Raw genomic sequence first — 22,042 nt, 5'->3', positions numbered from 1 at the left:
TAGCACAAGCTTTAGATTCGCATAGACTCTTCCCCTACCTAACACTTGCATGACCTAGCACAAATACTTAACCTCTGAGCCTCAGTTGCCTTTTGTGTGAAACAGGGGCAATAATACCTTAGTGCTGTTGTCAGGATTAAACAAGATCATTGATGGGAAGTAGGGTCCATCAGTAATTCAGGATGACAGAGTAACTGAGTTTGGGGTCAGCTGACATGGGTTGGATGTTTCTGAGAACCAATTCCTTCTCCATATGAAGGGGTAACAGTACCTTCTTCACAGGGCTTTTGTGGGCTCCAATGAGCTAAGATATATGAAAGCACCGTCTCTGTGCAGTCCCGTACAAATGTGAAAGATTATTTTTATTCTTCAGCCACCCTCTAACAAAGGCTGAATAAGTAACGAATTGGCGAAAAAAAGGAGGGTGAGGGAAGGAATGTGAATCTCAGGGGGAGTAGCAAAAAGGCTCAAATAATCCAGCACTGTGTTTTTAACATTTTTTATTAAGCTCAAGCACCAGGGAACAGCAGCATGCACAGGAGGGAGGTGAGTGGTTGGGGCAGGAGGACGGGGGTTGTGAGGAGGGATTAGGAGCCCACTGCTGTCAAAGCCCAGGACAGTCCTTGTCTGGTAAGGAAAGGAGGGAGTCTCTCAAGTCCTTGCTCCTGTGAGATCCACACAGCCTTGAGCCAAGAAATGGTGCCTTCCAATGCCCCCTACCTGGCAGCTACTGAGCAGAGTCAAATATGCTCAGGGTTGAATTCCAGAAAAAGACAAGAGCTCTGCCATCCCCTAATGGAGGGCAGCTTGTACTCCCTCATGCTCCACAAGCCAGCCTCGTCCTGCCCCCTCCTCTGCCCCCTCCCTTGCCCCATACCCTCCCCTTCCTTTTGAGAAGTCTGGACTAGGACATGATGCCAGGGGCCAGGGCCCTGCTGGTTCTGGGCTTCTCTGAGAGGCTGGATCATGAGTGCCCTTCCCTGAGCAGCTCAGCCCATAGACTGTGCCAGGGAAATGTTTCCACACATCAGTGCTTCCTGAGGTAGGGCAGCAGCAGCAGGTGGCAGGAAAGGGCAGGGGAGGGAACAAAGCCTAGGGAGCCCATGGCAGAAGCCCAAGCACAGAGACGTTTTTCTCCAGGCTCCAGAACCAGGAAGTTTGGGGTTCCTCCAAAGCCCCCTGCCTCAGTTTCATCCCTCAGTGACCAGTTGATGCTGCATAGGAACACTTTATTTGACCAACTGTTGTGTAATTATGGCGGTATCTGTAATGCCGGTGGCTGAGGGCAGGCAGGTTCCCATTGGATTCGGGCAGACAGTAGAGAAACTGCAAATCCAGAAAGTGTTGGACCATTCCCGTTTAATAGATTCTCACAAGGGCAAGCAAACGGGCAGGAAAACCACTTCTCACGGCAGCAGGCGAAGGTACAGCAAAAGGGCCCCTCACAGTGGCAGGCAGGCAGGCAGGCAGGAGGCAGGCAGGCAGGCAGGCAATCCACCCCAAAGGAAAGCACCTGTAGCCCTACATAAGCTATACACACATGCTAACTCACTAATCATGCAAAGCGCAAGCGAGCAAGCCTAACACAGCTGTTTTCCCAACAGTGTCACAATTTGACTAAGTCCTGCTCCAGATGCAGAGTCAATTGGAGGGTAGGGGAAGAGATGTAGGGGCAGGAGAGGAGAGACAAAGAGCCAGCTAAATAATCCAAGAAGAGACCGGGTGGGGGAGGGGAAGTGAAAGAAAGTTACAGCAAGATCTATATAAGCCATGGAGAAGGCAGCCTGGCAGGAGTGACCTAAATTAAATGCTTTCAGCAGGTAAAACCTGGTTAAGATTTCTCAAATCTGCATTTGGTAGGTCAGGCCTGTAGTATGGAGCTGTTAAATAATCAGCATGAGACAGACAGGCCAGGGACCGTCTAAGACAGGGACAAGCAGGCAGCAATCAATGCTGGTCAGTTGAAAGATGGAGATGGCAGGAGGAGGGAGAAGCTAGGTTCCTGCTGGCTGTCCCCTAACCTTGTTCTTGGGGAATTCAGGAGTGAGCAAGGCAGGTGGTGATGTATTACCATGTGGTTCTGACCCAAAGTTTCATCAGCATTGGCTTTCTCCCTTGTGTTAGTCCTGGCCCGGGTCAGGCGCCCTGATCCAGCTGCTCCTGGAACTCACAGTTCGTGCTGGTGAGGAACTGGTTGCTGGTCTGCATCAGCATTCTGGATAAACTCAAAGATGAATTTCACCTGAGTCTCGTAGGCGTGGACTGAGATTTTCTCGTTGACTCCGTGGACGCTGAGGGAAAGAGATTTGGGGGAAGAAAGGGGAGAGCTCACTGCTGCAGCACGAGTGCCCCTGGAGAGCACCTGCCACCCCACAGCCCCTGGAAACACTGGCCTCTGACCCTCGGGCAGGAAGTGGGCTCGGTGAGAGAGGCCATTTGTAAGACGTGAGCTTTCCTATGACATATCTCTCCAGGATTGGAACCTGGAGGCAAATTATAATAAATTTCGCCTCTGAAATCTTTCTAATCTTCCTTCTCTTAGGCCACAGCCCCCAGCTAGACTTAGCTCTAAGCAAGCACTGCTCCCACTGCACCCCCCACATTCCTAGGGGCACAAGAGGTTAGGGAGGGCAATTGCTAGGGTACTTATGGGGTTCTTTACTTTCCCTGGGAACTTCACTATCAGACCTCATGCCCACAATCTGCCTCTACAAAACACAAAACACAACACGCAACCAAACTCCACATGCAACCTCAAAGATGAAAGGAAATAAAGAGTAACTTCCCACTGCTTCATTAAAAACAAACCAAAAGCCCTGGCCAGATAGCTCAGTTGGTTAGAGCATCGTCCCAATACGCCAAGGTTGCAGGTTTGATCCCTGCTCAGGTCACAAACAAGTATCAACTAACGAGTGCATGAATAAGCGGAACAACAAATTGATGTCTTTTTCTTTCCCCCTCGCTCTCTAAAAGTCACCCCCCCCAAAAAAAAATTCCATGAAAGCAGTGCTTAAGTCATATTCAAATATTTTCATTCTGTTGGCAACTGACTTACTGTGAGGAAATGAGGTCTGAATATGACAAGGAGCAGAGAGGTAAACAGAAATCATCTTCCCAGACTCCATGTTTAAAATTTGCCTTAAGGGCCCACAAAATAGTAACTCACACACAATTAAATTAGCAGTTAAAATGGGTAATCATGTCTTAGATTCCTATAGTCAAGCAGTGGTTGGCAAACTCATTAGTCAACAGAGCCAAATAACAACAGTACAACAATTGAAATTTCTTTTGAGAGCCAAATTTTTTAAACATAAACTATATAGGTAGGTACATTCCTTATTGAGGTAGCACCCGCATGTGGTATTTTGTGGAAGAGCCACATTCAAAGGGCCAAAGAGCTGCGTGTGGCTCGTGAGCCGTAGTTTGCCGACCAGGGCTAGTGTATTTCTTTCTGATAATTCAAAGCAGGTGTTATCTTTGACCTCACATATGCCTGCATTTCACTGAGTGGTAATCAAGAGCTCTGGAGTCTCCCCTTCTTTGGAGAGAAAATGAAGTCCAGAGGGTAAGCAGTCTCTGAAACAGAGGAATACCTGGGATTAGCACTCAAGGGTCCTAATTTCACCAGGTTCTTTCTAATCATCTTAAAAAAAAAAATCTTATCCTTGAAAAATAGTGGCCAATTTACACACATTCTGAGGAGTGGCAAGACTCTGGCAATGAGGAAAGCTGACCAATTGAGTTCTAGAATGTCTCCATTTTAGTTCGTGTAAACCCTGGCCTTCCCCCATTCTGTGGACTTTCAGGAGAAAGAGGTGGGAAATGGACAGGTCAGTTGTATCAAACCTGTCCTACTCACTCACCTATGGAAATCCTGAATTTGCATGTAGAGGGGGTTGAACCTATAGATGTTAGTGGTGAGGCTTGAATAGTGTCGGCTGTCTGAGTAGGCAACAAAAGTACCTAGGAAGGGAAGATCAAGAGGAAGGGGGCTTTATGTGAACAGCCAAGCCAAGGAAGTGGTTGGAACTGGGATGGCTAGAAAATGAGGACCCCTAGGTTACTGCAGAGCAAGGCATGGCCCCTCGTGGGAGCCTGCAGCTACGAATATTTGTCATTTAACCTACCCATTGTCAAAATCTTACTGAGACACCATTTCAGCGAGAACATGGAAGCTCCTCTCTAGGGCATTAGTGAGATATCCTTTGCATGGTCTGAGGTCTGAAGTTAAGTATTCTCCCTCCATGTTGACCATGGAGGCCAATACCTTTATTTCATACCCATAGCCAGGCTATTTTAGAAATCTACAGGAATGGGAAAAAGTGAGTTTATAGTTACTAATAAGGAAAAAATATATAATACAAGAATAAACTCTGTGTTTCGTTTACTCACAACTGTAAACCTGTATTTGCCCACACCTGTAGGTATCCAGAAATCTAAATACCACTTCTTTATTGCCTGAGCTTTCTTCTGTATCATCCTAGATGAAAAGTAAACACCCTTTGGGGAACTTTACTGCTATAAAATGCAATCCTCTTAAAGTGGAACATGACTTCCTGTTATTCTCACCCTCTGTCTTCTGAGAGTCAAACCTCAGGTTTGGAAAGTCCCAGGATATTCTCTGAGTAAGACTGTAGAAGAGTCAGCAGAATGCTAATCTCAACCATCTAAAGGCAGGGGATTAGATGGGATTAGATTCTCCAGTGTCTCACTTTCCTGAAGCAGCCCTCCCAACTCCCCAGCTGGGGATAGGTGTGTTCTTTGGGAACAGATCCCCTGGAAAGCATCGATTGAAGTGTAGTGGGATGATATGAGACGGTTACTTCCCCTTTGTTCAATTTCCCCTCCTGGTTTTAGACAGGTAACTAGGCTCTTCACAGTTCCTTGCTTTGGGGATTTCTGCCAGTTATTGTTGCCTACCTTTTCTCTGTAAAAGCCTAAGGTTGTCAATGGGATTATGGAAGATGCCCTAGGAGGGAGAGGGTAAGGCAGGGAGCCTTTGAGGGCCAAGAAAGGAGAATATGGGACGGTGAGGGCCAGTGTCCCTGGATGGCGGGGACCCTGGCCCTGCTCTGTAGCAGGAGTCTGAGGAGGTGGCAGACCAGAGAGGGGATGGCTGCTTGGTGTCTCAGGGACGTGGGATCTTGGACCTAGAGTCAAAGATCCACATAGGACAGGGAATGAATCAGAGGATATCTCCAACCTGAAGTGATGTTGGGACAATGGATGTCTCAGAGTTAACTGCAAGGACCAATGACCATTGAGCAGGGGACTCGAATGCTATGTTGCTACCTAAAACCTTGAAGGCCTGATTCAAAGTGGGAGTGGTAGGAGATCCTTGGAGGCCTCATTAATGTCTGAGGTTGAATTTCTTGAGGAGTGGGGCTTATAGTCAGATTTAAGTTGATTAAAAAAAAAAAAAAAACAAGGCTGCTTTTTTTCAGGCCTGAGTTTGTGGATGTAGAATTTCACAGTAAGCTCTTTAGGGGCTCATGCCAAGCAGAGGGGTAGGTCCTAAATATGAGCTTAAACAATATTTGAGAGAATCCATGACTAAACCTAGATAAAAAGAAACTGGACCTAGTTCTTCGCGTTAGAAGAACTTTCCTCCTCACACCATAGACCAGAGATTCTCAAACTGTGGTCAGCCATCACCTGGTGTTAGACTTCTCTGGGGTATCTGCCTAAAATGAAGATTCCAGGATCCTCTCGAGAGTTGGTTAACTCAAGTCTTTGGAAATAAATCCAGGTAATCTACATTTTAATAAATTCTCTAGGGGGATCTTCTTCCACTCTTAAATTCAAGAACCATTGTCAATCAGCCTGGTTGATTTGGAAAGTGTGCTGAACACTGGGGAAGTTACAGAGACGTACTGTTGCTGGGAGAGAAGGGAGTAAATATAAATGGTGTGGACCATAAGTTGTTGCTGAGCTTCTGATTTTGAGCACTGCTGCTAAGCTGTATCCTAGGATGGATCAGAACTAGACTGGGGGGAACTTGGTTCCCTCCGTGACTCTTCCAGGGGAGGGGGAGTCTGGCCAATCCTCTCCTCCATTCATTCTGGTCTAGGTTAAGCAAGAACTCATGCTTGACTTGACCTAATTTATTGTTTCTGCTCCTTTCCTGTTTGCTTTCTCACTTCCACTCCGGGGAAGGGGGTGGGGGACACAGCTCCAGTCCCATCAGGAGGGGAAGCAGCCAGCTGTTTTCAGGCTCAACAGCTGGGATGGGGGTGGAGCAGTGGACAGTGAATAGGAAACAGTTCCAGCCCCCACCTCCCTCCAGCCACAGCTGATGAAGTCATTACCTGGGACAATAATGTTGACTTCCGGGAAGATGGACTGTATGGTCTGGCGGATCAGCTGGTAGCCAAAGGCTTGATCATCGTAGGAGCTGACAGGCACGGGCTCAAAGGCTTTCAACACATGGAACTGAACCCGGTCATCAGCCACAATGTTCTTGACTAGTTCTAAAACCTCCAGGGAGGACATAAGGAAAGTTTGATTTCTTACTGATTTGTTATCTAAGTACTATAGGGATTTAAATAGTCCTGATTTCTCTTGAGCAAGGCAGAGTCCTGGAGTTACAGAGGAGACTCATTTTAGCACTGAGACCTAATTTCAGCCAACTGGCCATTGGAGATTCAAGAGCCAGGTCTTCTTGGAAAGCAGTCTACAATTGAGTTTACATGTTTATATAATCAATTTAGGTTACATGTTTGAGAGACTTGCCTCACAGCCATGAGGCAGGTAGGGAATTGGAAAACCAGAAAATGATGGGTCTTTCCCTTGGGTTGGGGGCCATGGGCTGAGTAAGATTGTAGAAGAGTCAGCAGAATGCTAATCTCAACCATCTAAAGACAGGGGATTAGATGTGATGACCTCACTTCAACCTGGAATAGTCTCAGATAGGTGATGATACAGGTCACACACACTGCTTTCCCCGCTGGGCATCTCTGCTTCCTGTTTGTAACCAACTGCATCGGAACCAGGAAGATGAGCTCAACACAGCCAAAAAGTCAGGAGTTGGGGGACTGGTATTCAAGTTTTCTCTCTTTGCCTCTTTTCCTCAGGAAGGAACCTGAGGAAGCTCCTAGAAAATTCAGTCTGAAATGAGTAGAGCTGAATCTTGCAAAAGTTCTGGCAGGATGAAGAGCAGACCCTGAGGATGAGGTCACATGGAGCCATGTAGGAACGGCCTAGGAGGCTGCTTAAGGTGGCCCCCTAAACCTCCCCAGCCAGGCAGGGAAAGCCCCAGCACTAGTCCCAACCCATCTGATCAGCAGTTGCTTTAGAACTGCCTCTGTCCTAGATAGGGGAATGTCCCATAGCTGGGGATCACCTAAATGGGAACATTATCTCAAGAGTATCCCTTTTAGGCCAGTGCCCTCTAGAAGCATGCTAGGAGCTGAATCTGATAAGAAAATAAAGGTCCCTGCTTCTGGCTTAGAAACCACCATTTCAGTCAAACCAATATCCTGCTTTTGGATTAGGGGTGGGGGAGGTGGTTGACTCAGAACTTATTCTCACTCTAGCACTTATGCCCCAAATACTATAATACAAAAATATACAGTCTTGATATATTCTTGATGCACGGGGAGGTTGGGATGGGACTGTGCCTGCTGCCCCCTTGATTCAAATGACTTAGATTCCTGCCCCCAGAAATTGAAGCAGACATGCAGGTTGGACCCCCCTCAGTGAGAGGCCACAAGAGCTATCTTCTCACTAGCTGCTGGGCCAGGGGCTCACCACACTCTTGACTCAAGGCAAGTCCTGCGTCAACCTCATTTCTATACTTCCAGAACTAAGAATATTAAAGGCATGCAAGCAATGTTGAATGCATGAAATTTAAAAGATGTGGACCAATAAAAATAATACTTGGCATTGTCTCATTAAGTGGCTTATCCAGGATTATAAAGTTAGTGCCGCTGGGCTGCGTGTTTGAACCCTGTCTGTCAGATGTCAAAAGATAATGTTTAACTGCTTCCAAAGTACATACAGGTTGAGGTGGTAAGGAGTAGAGCCAGCAAAGGATGGCATTCATTTAAAATGAATTCCTTAATGGGATGAATTTTGAGCCAGAATTTGAAGGTAGGAAATGAAACTGATGGAGAAAAGGCAAGAGGCAGTGTGAATGTGGAAAGGGACATGCACGGAACCTGCGGATGACACCTAACTCTGTGCCTCGCCAGCCACTTACTGCTGGATCGCCTGGGGTGAGCGCCCCACCCTCTCTGTGCGTCAGCCTGCTCATCTGTGAACGTGTGGATAATAACAGCACCGACCTGGTGAGTGGTTGTGACCATTAGTGGAATTCATATATGTAATGTGCTTAGGCCAGGGCCTGGCACAGAGTACAGACTCAGTAATAAGTGTTAGCTGCTATCTGTCTGTTTAGAATAGAGGAAATATCTTGGACAATAATCAGAGGCACAAGGATGGGACTAGGAAGAGGGGCTCATCAATGGTAAGAGGGACCCCCAAGTTACTTGAGAGCACATGAATCTCTCATTTCTCCATGCTCGTGCACATTACCACAACAGCGTATTGTTTTCTGTTTAGATATAGTTTCCTCTCAAGGGAACAGTAAATTTGTTGAAAGCAAGGACAATGGTAAGTCCAGCTTCCATCCTGCTGCGAGTCCAGCTTCTGTCCTGTTGTAAGGCTTCTCATTACAATATCCATGACAGCTTGTCACCCAGCCTCTGCTTGAATACTTCTAGTGGAAGAAAACTCCCCATCACATGTTATTCCATTCTACCTTTGAGCAACTCAGTTACGAATGTCTTCCTTCTAATGAACTGAGATACAGCTTCCTGTAGCATCTAAGCACATCCTTCTTCTGCCTGCCTTTTTTTTTTTTTTTGGTATTACACATACCCCACAGGATATAATACAGTACTAGACACATCATTAACCAGCAGAATTTTACCTCTGTGGAAACTAGAGGTTTGCGCTTCTGCCGCCTGAACGCTGCTCCCCAGGTCTGTGCTCCTTCTTGGGTATCTATGTAAATACCTCCTCAGAGGGGACAGAACACTATATTTTAAGCTGCTGCTGCTCCACCCCCAACCCCAAATCACTTTGTGACACATCATCCTATACTTTTCTTTGTGGCACTTACGTCTTAAAAAAAAAATCACTTTGTTCATTTCATTACTTGCTGGTTGCTGTCTTCCCCACTAGACCGCAAGCACCACTGACCTGGGAATCTTGGTCATCCTGCTCACTACTTTCCCAAGTGCTTATAATAAAGTCTAGCCCATAGTAGCCACTCAAAAACACTTGAAGAAGGGAGAAAGGAAGGAAGGAAGGAAGGAAGGAAGGAAGGAAGGAAGGAAGGAAGGAAGGAAGGAAGGAAGGAAGGAAGGAAGGAAGGAAGGAAGGAAGGAAGGAAGGAAGGAAGGAAGGAAGGAAGGAAGGAAGGGGCCTTCTATATTACCTTCTAGATGAATGGACATCCAGCCTCTTAGGAGCTTATTATCAACAAAGGAGCCATATTTAAAAACTCCCCATGAGGAGGGGGCTCCCTGAAGCATCTTCCAGTGGCCTTATTTCTATCCCTTGAGGCCCATTTAGAACAAATCTTCCTTTCCACATGGTGCCCTATTACATTTCTGAAGACTCTTTTCCTCATACATAGACTATGGAGACCTATCTACATCCACAACACGGGAGAGACCAGTTAAAGATGGAGGAAGAGGGCTCTGGGAGCTGTTTGTGTTTCCACAGGATTAGCCTATGGCTCTGTACCTGTGGCCCTCAGACCAGCAGGGAGTGTCCCTGATGCATGGAACTGGGGCACGAGGGAGAGGAGTGTTTTCAGAATGATGGAGGTTTTCCATCCTCTCTGGGCAGGTGGGCAGGATGGGCCTAGGGATTCAGGGCTTTCATCAGATAGACTGGGAAGGAAGGCCACTGTGGCAGGGACTAGAGAGGAGGGAAGGGTTCCAGGCTTGGGGAGATGAAAGCCCCAGCTGGTGGAAACAACTCTTGGAAAGGGCACAGAGTTGGAATGAGGCTGGAAAAAAACTGGTGGAAAAAAGCTCAATGAGAGGAATTCAGTGATTTCCTGGCCCTGCGAGCCCCCAGGGAGGGGACAAAGGTTGGCACTCGATGAAAAGCAGCAGAGCCTAGGGCTCACCCTGGACCCAACTCCCCCGAATGGTTGGGTGACTTTGGACAGGCTGTTAACCTGTCTCCCTGCCCCCTCACCCTGCCACAAAGAATGTTGTGCCTCCCACCCTGCATGACAAAACAAAAACTTTCCGTGGGGAAGAACTTAGGGAGAAAGGACCCCAGATGTTGAAGTGTGGCTGACCCTTGATGATCTGTGCCAGTGACCCAGAAAATTCCACCTGCCCCTAGCTGTTAATTCTGGAACATATTATTTACCTGACAGTGGTTCAGTTGCCTCTTTTCATCACTTTCTGAAGGATCAGATTGAACTTCTGAATTCTTTTTAGCTCAACCTGATGTTTAAATAAACTGCCCTTCCCTGTGGGTATCAAACATCCACTTTCAGCTTCCAGCTCAAATGTCACTTCTGTAGGGAAGCTTTTCTGTGCCCACACAGGGTCTGGTTCCCCATTATATTCTCTAGGTCCCTTTTCATCATAGCACTCATCACAATTTGCCATTATACATTCACTATTATAATTTTTAAATTGATGTGTAGCAGACCATTGCAAGGCTCTGTCCTCAACCCTTTCCTAACTGTACACATCCTTTCTGTGTGATTTTATTGACACTAGAGGCTTCAATTATGTTAATAGCACTCTAGTGTGTATCTCTAGTTCGTCTGCTCTCCAGACCTGAGGTTTTATATTTGTCTATTCATACATTATGAGCTTCTCAACCTTCTGAACCATTATATTTCTCTATGAACTTGCTTTTCTCCAATTCCCAGTCTTGGTTAAAGGCACTTGGCCAACTACCCAGGTGAAAAAAACTTGGAGCCCTCCCGCCTTTCTCTCGCCCATGTTCATCTCTTTCACACAACTTGTGGGCACCCTCTTCTCCACCCCATGACCATATGGCCTCAGTTGAGACCTTCATACCCACTGCCTGAGACGTCACCACAGCTCTCTGTCTCCTCCTACTCTAGCACTTCCTCTGCATTGTGGCCAGCTTACCTCCCTAAAAGCGAATCTGAGCAGATCACTGCCCTGTTTGAAGACCTCTGACAGTTCCCTTATGTCCACAGATGAGAACCCAAACACATCAGCATGACATACAAGGCCTCGATCTCCAAACTATACCTCCATTTCCATCTCTCTTCACTTTCCCCCAATTTATCCTACTCTTCAATTTTACTTGACTTTAGCCTTCCTCTGAATGCCTTACTTCTGGCAAAGTCCTATATGTCCTTTAAGTCCCAACTCAAATTTCCAATCCTTACTGGACTTTCCTGACCCTCACAAGGTAGCATCAGTTCCCTTCTTTGATCAGGTCCTATTTTCATTTGTTCATCCCAAATTGTTACCATCACAGCATAGTGTGGTAGCTTAGAGCACTGAACAGAGTCTGGAACTAGGCCGTTAGATGGGTAATCTTGGGGATTTTACCTACTTGTGCCTCAGTTTCTATATTAAGTGAGGATAATACAATTCCTTCCTTATAGGGTGGTTGTGAGAATTAAATGAGTGTGTGTATATCTTCAGACAATGCCACATGCAAAGTAAGCCCACTATATTTGCTACTATTATTATCATTTATTAGTATTTATCGCCCACCCACAAACTCTAAGTTCTACCAAACCAGAGATCTCCTATCCTAGCCAAGTGCCTGGTGCATAGGAAACCTTTGATAAACAAGAGACTGGGCCATTCCTTGGATTGCAGCTAATCCCAGTGCCCAGGGCCACACTTCCTGATGCTTAACCAGTCATTAGGAACATATGGTACGTACCTCCTGGACTGTCTGTGCAGGGTGAATCCTGAGGTCGACTGTGGCCTGGGCCACTGGGGGGATGACATTCATCTAGAGGAAGAAGCACAAAACCTGTCCTGAGCCAGTCTCAAATCTCCACACCTTATCCCTGTCCAGTAAATGCCAACTACCACCAGTAGGGGGAGAGGAAGAGGATTTGATTTCAAGGTCTGGGGCTTAATTTTCCAGTTGGCCTCTTGTCTTTCCTGGACCCTTGACATGTGGCTGTGCTCAGAGCTAGAGGTGTGTCTCCGCTGTAGGGCAGAGCTTCGTCTTTCTCGGGTCTGGAGGGCATCAGGGAGAACCACTCAGAGTAAGACTGTCTTCCCTGTGATGCCCAGCATCTCTGTTTGGGCCCTGGGCAGCACCATTGGCAGTCTTCTGTGCACACTCTCTTTCCCAGGGTACCCAGGACCTTTATGCAAGGGTTAGTGTGCTTCCCCAGAACAGGGCCCCCAGTGCCTCTGCAGACCCCATCACACATGTCTGATACCTGAGGGGAATCATGGCAGTGCTGCCGCTGCCAGTGATATCCCACATCCAGCTGTGAAATATGACTCTGTTCTTTGACTGCCCCAGAAGAACCCAGGACTAACTGAAGAGAATAAAACTATGGAGGGATATTTTCCCCCCTCAAAGGCCATGAGAAAACAGATTCCCCAATTGTATATCTTCCTTTGAACTGGTATAGTACAAAAAAAGCACCAGAGTAGGGACAGGAGAAGTGGGCTGTTACAAATTAGATGTCTGATTTTGAATAATTACAACCTCTTTGTACTTCCATTTCTCAGATGGCAATTGGGGCAATAATACTCATGGAGCTGTTAGGAAGATCAAATGGAATAATAAATGTTACAGTATTCTGTACAAAAAAAACCCCCACCATTAAATGCAAGGATACAGTACTATTATTTTGCTGGACACCCTAGGCAGCTGGTAAAGACAGTTCCAGTCTGGCTGACATATTGGAAACTCCAGTCAGTTATGCCAGGAATTATTTCTGAGGTCTCATTTACTTCTACTCAACCTGGGCTCCAGATTACCAGAGCTCCACAAGGCTACACTATATTCTACATGAATGGTGCTACTTGCAGTAGTGTTGGTGGTGTTTATAATAAAACGAATGGTCTGTCTCCTTTCACAATTTCAAAAAGGTCTACACCCATGCTAAATAGCATGTCTTGACTTCCTTTAAACAGTGATGCCCATGAGTGGCCAGTTCAACTGGAAATAGACTAATTTACTGAAACATATTTCTTAGAATAAAAATTAATCAAAAAATTATTCACTTGAAATTTGTTTCTATAAAAGCAAACCTCAAATAGAATTTGTTTGCTAAGGCCACCCAATATTTAGTGTATTTTGGGAGTGACAATGTGTATATTTTAAGTGCTGTTTACATTCCAAATGTTACAGATTTTATAAATGGCAGGCGAAATTCTCTTTTCAGTTCAGGGAAACACTAGGAAAAATGCATTAATCACCCATTAAATTTTTTTGTACTTTTCTGAAGCTGGAAATGGGAAGAGACAGACAGACTCCCGCATGCGCCCGACCGGGATCCACCCGGCACGCCCACCAGGGGCGATGCTCTGCCCACCAGGGGGTGATGCTCTGCCCCTCCGGGGTGTCGCTCCGCCACGACCAGAGCTACTCTAGCGCCTGGGTCAGAGGCCAAGGAGCCATTCCCAGCGCCTTGGCTGCGGGAGGGGAAGAGAGAGACAGAGTGGAAGGAGGGGGGGGGGTGGAGAAGCAAATGGGCGCCTCTCCTATGTGCGCTGGCCCGGAATCGAACCCGGGTCCCCCACACGCCAGGCCGATGCTCTACTGCTGAGCCAACCGGCCAGGGCCTCACCCATTAAATTTGTTAGGTGGATATATGTGTCAAAATATGAGAAAAAAATAATAAAAAAAGAGCTTTGATAGTAGGTAGGTTAGAAACCTTTAGTCTATATGACCAAAATGCTAGGTAAATATTATATATATAACATGTTAAATGAGTATGGGACACAAGAATTAACTCCCAAATAAACCCTCTTCATACTAGAATAATGGTTTTTTTTTGTATAACCCAAAGAACCTGAAAGAGATCATAGACACCCCTTAAAATACTAATATACAAAATCTGACCAGCAATTTCAGAGAGTTTGTAGACCTCAGCTAGAACTCTTGCTCTTGAGGCTTACCCTACTGATGATACAGGGCAGTTCAGTACTGGGCCTTCCTATTATTCCAGCTGTAGCCAGAGAAGGACAGAGAAGCCAGGGAGTAAAGCCAAGGAATGAGGGCTGGGTGCGTGGCAAGGAAAAGGTATATGGTAGGAACCAGATGATGTTACCTTGACCCCTGCATTGAACATGGTGACTGCCGTGGTGGTTCTGACCAGTGCATTGGTGAAATAATTTCTCTCCATTAATCTAAAGCAAAAGGACTAAGGTCAGACGTTTCCTAATGGAAAGAAAAATATGGAGGGTTGGAGGATCACCCACTTTCCTGAACCTTAGAGATCTTTAAGACTAGGAGGGACATCCTGTATGTGAATTACAAATAGTGTCTAGTGGCTGAAGGACAACTATGAGTCAGATCCAGTTAAGCCAAGGATAGGGGACTGGGTAGGTGTGGGTGGGGGATATGAGGGAAAAAAAGCTAAAACTTTACCTGCTTACAAGGGGCCAAAATAGCCACAGGTATTTCAAGACTATATTGGCAGGGAAGGAAAGCTGAAAGAAAGAACCAAGTCAGCAGGATTTCAGAGCTATCTGCATAACAGGGTCACTGTACCTGAGATCTGAGGTCTCTTCCTACTTTAGCTCTGCCTTGAGGGCCGTCAAGGATAAGTGGAAATTACCTCTTGAATGGGAACCAGCTCCTGAAGGGTGCTTGGATGTGTTAGGTCTTAAGGTCTCAGAGAAGCACCAAGAACCCCAAGGAACAAGCCAGATCCTTGTGTCTTGGCTCAGCCTCTGGCTGAGAATTAGTGGGAGTGGGCAGAGCAAGGTAAGCAGTAGGGCCCTTTTATTACTCTAAAGGGTACTTCTTGCCACCCTTCGTCCTCTTCCACAGCTGATCAGTAATATGTGAGACTTTTTTCCACACCTCATTAGCCAGTTCCTGCAATGTTATCGTCAACGGCCCACTTCCAAACACGTTCGGCATTGGTGTCTGCTCCAGTCTGTAAGAGAAAAGGAGTTCTCAAGGCTTACCCAACCCCAGTCAATGATCAAAAGTCTGAGGGGGAGAAGGAGGGAGACAAGATGTTTCAACAGACCTGGCCAGGAGGTCTAATATTCACTTCCACCAATGAACCATTCAAAGATCTCAAAGCACAATCAAGACCATGTCTTCACCACTAGCAGGAGCTGTCTCTATCTATCATGTCCTGGTTAGGTTACCCTACCCCCCATAACATTTATCAGACTGTGGCAGAATTGTCAGTCTCCTCCACTAACTGTGAGTTACTTGAGGAAAGGGTTTTTTTTTTAATTAAGCGAGAGCAGGGGAGACAGAGAGACAGACTCCCTCATGTGCCCAACCAGGATCCACTGGGCAAGCCCCCGACAGGACTATGCTCTGCCCATCTGGAGCTGTTGCTCCATTGCTTGGCAACCTAGAGCTATTTTTAGCACTTGAGGCAGCATGGAGCCATCCTTAGTGCTGGGGCCCACACGCTGGTACCTATTGAGTCATGGCTGCAGGAGGAGAAGGGAGGGGAGAGGGAGGATTGAGAAGAGATGGGCACTTCTTCTGTGTGCCCTGACCAGGAATCTAACCCGGGACTTCCACATGCAGTTGGATGCTCTACCACTGAGCCAACAGACCATGGTTGGGACTATCTGTTTTTTCCACCACTGTATGCCTACTACAGTACTGGGCATAAAGCCTGAACATGATAGATAATTAGTTGAATATTTACTTCAATAAATAAAGTTCTTCTCACTTTTCTAAGGAAACAAAACAGAACAGAACAGAACAAACCAGGTAGAGGTGAGTGCTGCTGGTACAGACCCTGCTGTCCTCACCCGCAGCCAGCATCCTTTATTTACCTTTGTCCTCTTATCAGGACAGTTGGAGAGTTTCTACAGTGTACAGCATAGCCAGCTTGCACTTCTAACTTCCGTTCTGGACCCTGGACTATTCCAGCTACTTGAGCTAGCTTTTGCTTCCTGGTCTTTGTTTGCCATGTGGGTAGATCCCCTTTCGACCTCTAAATCTTGCCTAGATACTGGTGGCTCTGTCCTCCCTGCAGCCCTCATGATGGCTTCTCAGCCTAGCTTCGGGGCAGGAAGCTTAGCCTCCTCAAACTCAAAGGTGGGAAGTGCCAGGTCTTCCACCTTGAGTCTGGCAAGGGGTTGCTCACCGGCTGACAGCAGCTGCGAGGATGCCAATGCTTGTCTCCTTTGGAGGAATTGAAGAGTGGCCTGAAGTCACGTTTACTTGCAGCATGAGGTTAAGCATACCCTTCTCCGAGACTGCAATCCTGCAGGAGAGGATCAGAGAGGGCCCTCGTAATTTCCTCCCACCCTGAATGATCCCATAGGTCCATATGCCAATCTGCACAGTGGGCTGGTGGGCTAGGAGGTCCGCTTCATGCTATGTAAAGAAATATACACTTTAAGAGAAAGAGGGGAAAGGAGAGCCCAGAACAGCCTGAAGCTCAGAGATTTTAAGCATGAGGAGTAAAATATAGAGTTGTTTCAGCATGGTTGACAGATACCACGCCGGGTTAATCTCAGATGGGTGAGAATACCTCCCAAGGTGGGGGCGGGTTGCTTTACTCACATGGCAAAGGGCTTCTTGGAATTGGGAATGAAACCATCGAAGATGAAGCTACCCTCATCCACAACAAAGGAGACCTGGACACCCCTTGCCTGTAGCAGGGCTGAGATCTTCTGAGCCCCATCTGCACCGGTTACCTGCAGATATTGAAGCCAGAATCACAGTCTCACCTGTAGATATTCTTAGCCAGACCTCCAAAGATAGCTAATGGAGACCCATGCAGCTTAGCTAGGGGCTCCAGTACCTCCCTGCCCAGTCTCCTTCCTTGGAGGAGAGGGTGGGGGACAGGGCTCCGCACAATACTGCCCCACAGATTCTGTGAATGTCAGAGCTGGACAAATGCCCCTCATTTCACAAAGAAGCTGGGACCCAGAGAATAAAGTAAGTTGCCAAGGGTCAAAGTAAGCAGCATCACTGGAGATACAACATGTTCACTGATCTCCCTGTTAGTTCTCTCTCCATCACATCAATGTTTCTCCAGGTTTAGTTGACGGACCACCTGCCTGCCTCTGGTATTACCAGGGAGTTAGTTAAAAACTCAGATCTAAGCACATCATTCTGTGAAAGAAGCCAATCTGAAAAGGCTATATACTGTGTGATTCCAGCTATCTAACATTCTGGAAAAGGCAAAGATCAGTGGTTGCCAGGTGTTGGAGGAGGGAGAGACGGATGAATAGGCATGGCATAGAGGATTTTAAGGCAGTGAAAAAACTTTGTATGACACAATAATGGTGGATACATGTCATTATACATTTGTCCAAACCTGTGGAATGTACAACAGCGAGAGCAAACCCTAATGCAACCTATGGGCTTTGGGTGATTATGTGTCAATGTAGATTCATCAATTGTAACAAACGTGCCACCCTGGTGAGGGACAGCGATGTGATGATGGGGGAAGCTATGAATGTGGGGGCAGGGAGAATATGGGAAATCTCTCCATCTTCTCAATTTTGCTGTAAACTGTTCTATAAATTGCTCCAAAAAATAGTCTTTTAAAAGCAAATTCAGATCTATGACACAAGGCTCAGGAATCTGTATTTTGGTCAAGAGCCTTAGGTAGTTCTGGCACACAGACACACATAGAAGTTGGCAAACCACCACATCATTTCCTGAAGACCCTGCCGCTGGGGAGCAAGCTGGACTGGGTGAAGACCCCCTGCCACTGTCCCTGGCCAATAGGGGTCCCAGAGATAAGTAGGTATAGGATGAAGAGGCTCTACCTCCTCATCATGGCCCAGGGCAATGAAGAAAGATCTTCGGGGGATGTAATTTCTGATCAGCAAGAGCTCCAAGGACTGTAGGATTGCCTGCAGGACAGAAGCACAACAGAAGAGGAAAAAGAGTTACCTAAGTGGGAGTACCAGGGCATGAGAGCCATTGAGGTGCCTACATCAGGGCTGTTCCGACTAGGATTGAACACTCTCTTTAAAGATGACCAATTCAAGTTGTGCCAGGGGATGGCATGTAGGAAAGCAGAGCTCTGCATAAAACCTTTACCATCTGGCCAAAAGGATAAATTTATCAACATCAGAGTTGAAAGGGTCCCTGGGAGTCATCTACTCTAAACTCTATTTCATGGCTGAGAAATCAAAGCCCAGGAAATGGAAGTGACAAATTGATGGCTGGAACCCAGGTCTCCTACCTGGTTTTTTCTACCCTAATAACCTCTTGCCTCCCAGAGGTCAGCCGAGCATCCCCCCATCCTGGGTTGATCTTTAGGGCCCCAAGGCAGAGGGAACATAGCATTTCAGACCATCACAGAGTTCTTGTTGTCTAGTGTTCCTCGACCATAGATGAAGCCATCACGCTCCAACCCAGAGAACGGGGGCACCTCCCAGCCGTGGTCAGGGGCAGGCACCACGTCAATGTGAGCGAGCAGCATGTAGGGCTGCAAACTTGGGTCCGAGCCTCGGACAGTGAACAGGTGGCTGTATCCGCCCACAACTTCATGCTGGATAAAGCTGGTTTTGAACATAGTAGGAAAGACTAGAAGCAAAGGAATGAAAAGCAGGGAGACAAAGCCAGATTTAAGTTTCCTTTGGTTTTCCCACCATTTAGTGCCCCTGCCCTTTAAAAAAATGTAGCTTTCTGTAGAAAGCCTTCTGGGACATGGCCAGTCTGATTTCTGATTTGCCCACACAATCTGAAATTCCTCTTCCCCATATCTTAATGTGCCATTGCTGTGTAATGACATGCACATCAGGATTCCACCATCACGACAGTCAACAGTGCCAGCTCTGGCTTGGTCTGACCTAGATAACATGCTATCACAGGTACACGTTATAGAGCTATGCAAATTAGGGATATGTTAAAATTTGAATATAGTAGACCCCAGTATCCAAATTACTTGGAACCAAACAAAATATATATATATATAAAATAAATCAGAGACATTTTCTTTTAAAAACCAACACTGCTACTGTTTGTGTTATATGGACATAAAAGATTGTTTTGTCCAGTACAATGCCACACTGCTGCATCCAAGTATGAAAGTTCCCAGCGTCAATTATTCAGGTTATAGATAAGGCTTAACACAGGTGTTCTTAGGTACATGGGAACAAAAACTGTGCTCTCCCACTGGGCTTTGTTGGAAGAATCCGCAAATACCAATGTGGATACCTGAAAACAAAAGCCCAAAGTAGAATATGCTTTTATTTTGTCAGCCAGCTTGTCTAGTTTATTGTTACTGTACATTTATTTCTGTATTTTTGTCTCTTATTTAGTAGACTTCAACCTGGCCTCAGCCTGACTGCTGGAGATTGATCTCAGATTCACCTGTCCCAGGGTGTTAGAGGGGCTACTTGTCCCTAGGCCACCTTCTCTCACCCTTGACAATGCTAGAAGAGGTACTTTTTATCTGATTTAGGAAGGTGGCCTTACTACTCTCCATGAGCTTCTCACATGGCGTGGGAGGAGTTCCAAATCTCCTTTTCCCCCTTGACTCATTCTCCAGCTCATGGGCAGTAGGGGTAAGGAGAGAGGAGCAGTGTGATGACTCAAGCTCGTTGACTGTTTGAAGCTCAGAAATGTGACAGTGATGTTTCTGGAATAGGGCCTGGGTAGGTGGAGAGTGTCTGTAGGTATTTGTACGGAGATGGAGCAGGGAGGGGAAGCATGGGGCGTAATTCTGGAAATGTGCACAGGAAGAATGAATTCCTAGTCCTACTTTTTGCATATTGACTAACACATATTAAGGCAAAGGATTGGGAGAGTTTAAGCTCCAACCCAACAGCTATGCACATTAGTTCTTCAAGGGGCAAATCTTAGTTTCTCTTCTGCCTCCACTCCAACTCCTGGATTCTCCCTTCTATCCTTCCCTACCATGAACAAACTCAAAAGAGACGCTTGGGAATTAGATTGCCCTTTGGTCAGTCCTGAAATAAACCTTTTTATTGCCTTGGTAAAGAACTGTATCCCCAGTTCTAACTCTCCCACTCCTTTTGTACAGTTTGTGGCTAACCTTTACGAATGTATTCTCCGAACTCAGTCAGGGCTGTCGTGTTGTACTTCCCAGGGCTGAAAGACACTGTTGGAATCTGGATGGCACCTGTCAGAGTCAGGGAGTCAGAGATGAGAGATCACAGATGATGATAGCCATTGAGTTTACCATGGTCCTCTGTGTATGAAAACACCTTTTACATTTATTATCTTATTGTGGAGAGGAAAACAATCCTTTAAAGTAGGTACTGCTGGGAAGACAAGATGGCAATGGAATAGGTGGATGTACCAACTTCCACCTCCCAGAACCAAAGTGGATTACAAACTTATTTTAAGAACCATCATCTGGATAAACCAACTTTGGACTAAACTAAGAGGACTCTTCAACCAAGGTACACTGAAGAAGCCACAGTGAGACTGGTAGGAAAAGCGGAAATGCAGAGAGGGCTGCCCAGCTCCCCAGAGTGAATGGCAGCTGGGAGAGACTCGCGTAGCGGGAAGTGAGTTTAGCAGAGAGAGGAGGGTCCTGAGTCCCAGGAACAAAGCCCCAGCCTGCAGCCCCAGAACCTAGAAGAGGCGTATGGACAGTATCTAGCTGGAAACAAGACAGGATACTGTTTGTGAGAAAGAAACTGATTTCTCAGACCCAGGATTCTCCTTAAAGGGACCGCGCAGAAAACCTCTCTCACAACCACTCACCAGGGGCTCCGGGGGATGGGGAGAGAGGAGAGGACCGGAGTAGCAGGAAGAGAGTGTAATCTAGGAGGCACAGGGAGAAACACTTTGAGGGACAGCCACCCTAACCCCTGGGATGAGTCACTCCCCAAATCTGAAGTGAATATTTCCCCTGGAAACAAAAATACTAGCAAAGGGAAGCAGGACACCAGCCAAACAAGCTCTCCCGTGGCACTCAGAGCAGAGTCGCTTAGAAGGAGGGAGCTTTCAGGACTACAGTAGTGAGTCTTAGGGTCTGAGCTGCAGTGTCCCCACCCACACAGCTGAGGGCTTGCCGGAGGGCAGGCGGTGGCGGGATGCAGAAGCACAGTTCTGTTGGCAAGGGCGGAAGCTGGCTGGCCACCACTGAGGCCCAGGTGTGAGCTCAGTCTTGCCCGGCTGGGGAGGAGGGGACGTGCAAAAGTGGTCAAGCCCAGCTGTGGGCTGCCTGCAATCCAGCCTGTGGGGGAAGGGCAGGAGCCCCAGAAGGGGCGGAGATCCGCCCTTGAGCAAGGGCGCAGGAGTACAGCCTTGACCTGCCGGCAGAACCGAGGCTTGTGGCCTGACTTGGGAGCTGGCTCCTCCTGCGGGGGTGGAGCCAAAAGCCCAGAACAGGCAGAGTCCACTACTGAGCGTGGGCACGCAGTCTGCCTGGCCTGTGGAGCAAAGGCTTGCAGCCCTCTCACGAGTGGGCTCCTCCTGCAGGGGTAGGGCGAAAGCCCAGAATCAGGCGGAGACCCGCAGTGGAGCAAAGGTGCTCACCCCACCCACAGGGCCGAGCATAACCCCACCCACAGGGGCGGGGCGAAGGCCAAGGCCACTGAGGCTTGTACACCCGAGCACGAGATCACAGCCACTCCCGTGAAGGAGAGGCGGAAACCACAGCAACAGCCCAGTGGGCAGGCACTGGCAATGCCCATACCCAAATGCCCTAGGCAGCAACAGTAGAGGGGGTGGCGGGCCTGCAGACAGACCACACCTAGGGAACACAGAGGCCATACCCAGTGGACTCCAGTGGTCAAAACCTTCTTTTACACAGACAAAATGAGAAGGCAGAGAAATGCAACACAAATGAATCAAGAGAAATCCCCAGAAAAGGACCTGAATGAGTCAGATATAACCAAATTACCAGATGCAGAGTTTAAAATAACAATTGTTAAGATGCTCAAAGATATTAGAACAA

General features: G+C 47.1%; 1 protein-coding gene across 1 annotated transcript in view; it reads right to left on the bottom strand.

Moving 5' to 3' along the window:
* Positions 1-201: 201 nt before the first annotated feature.
* Positions 202-22,042, bottom strand: part of PM20D1 (peptidase M20 domain containing 1) — a 29,941-nt gene continuing 8,100 nt past the window's right edge. The window contains exons 2-13 of the mRNA XM_066361916.1: positions 20,168-20,254; positions 18,461-18,693; positions 17,928-18,014; positions 16,711-16,844; positions 16,289-16,408; positions 15,028-15,103; positions 14,590-14,651; positions 14,270-14,348; positions 11,911-11,982; positions 6,309-6,477; positions 3,864-3,963; positions 202-2,291 (exon numbers count right to left, since the gene is read on the bottom strand). Of these exons, the coding sequence (XP_066218013.1) occupies positions 2,168-2,291; positions 3,864-3,963; positions 6,309-6,477; positions 11,911-11,982; positions 14,270-14,348; positions 14,590-14,651; positions 15,028-15,103; positions 16,289-16,408; positions 16,711-16,844; positions 17,928-18,014; positions 18,461-18,693; positions 20,168-20,254 (1,343 nt within the window). The 3' untranslated portion in view covers positions 202-2,167. The remainder of the gene's footprint in view (positions 2,292-3,863; positions 3,964-6,308; positions 6,478-11,910; positions 11,983-14,269; positions 14,349-14,589; positions 14,652-15,027; positions 15,104-16,288; positions 16,409-16,710; positions 16,845-17,927; positions 18,015-18,460; positions 18,694-20,167; positions 20,255-22,042) is intronic.

The sequence above is a fragment of the Saccopteryx leptura genome, chromosome 2 (genome assembly GCF_036850995.1).
Source record: "Saccopteryx leptura isolate mSacLep1 chromosome 2, mSacLep1_pri_phased_curated, whole genome shotgun sequence".
In the NCBI taxonomy this organism is placed as follows: domain Eukaryota; kingdom Metazoa; phylum Chordata; class Mammalia; order Chiroptera; family Emballonuridae; genus Saccopteryx; species Saccopteryx leptura.
The sequence above is the reverse complement of the archived record's forward strand: the minus strand, read 5'-3'. Positions and strand labels throughout refer to the sequence as shown.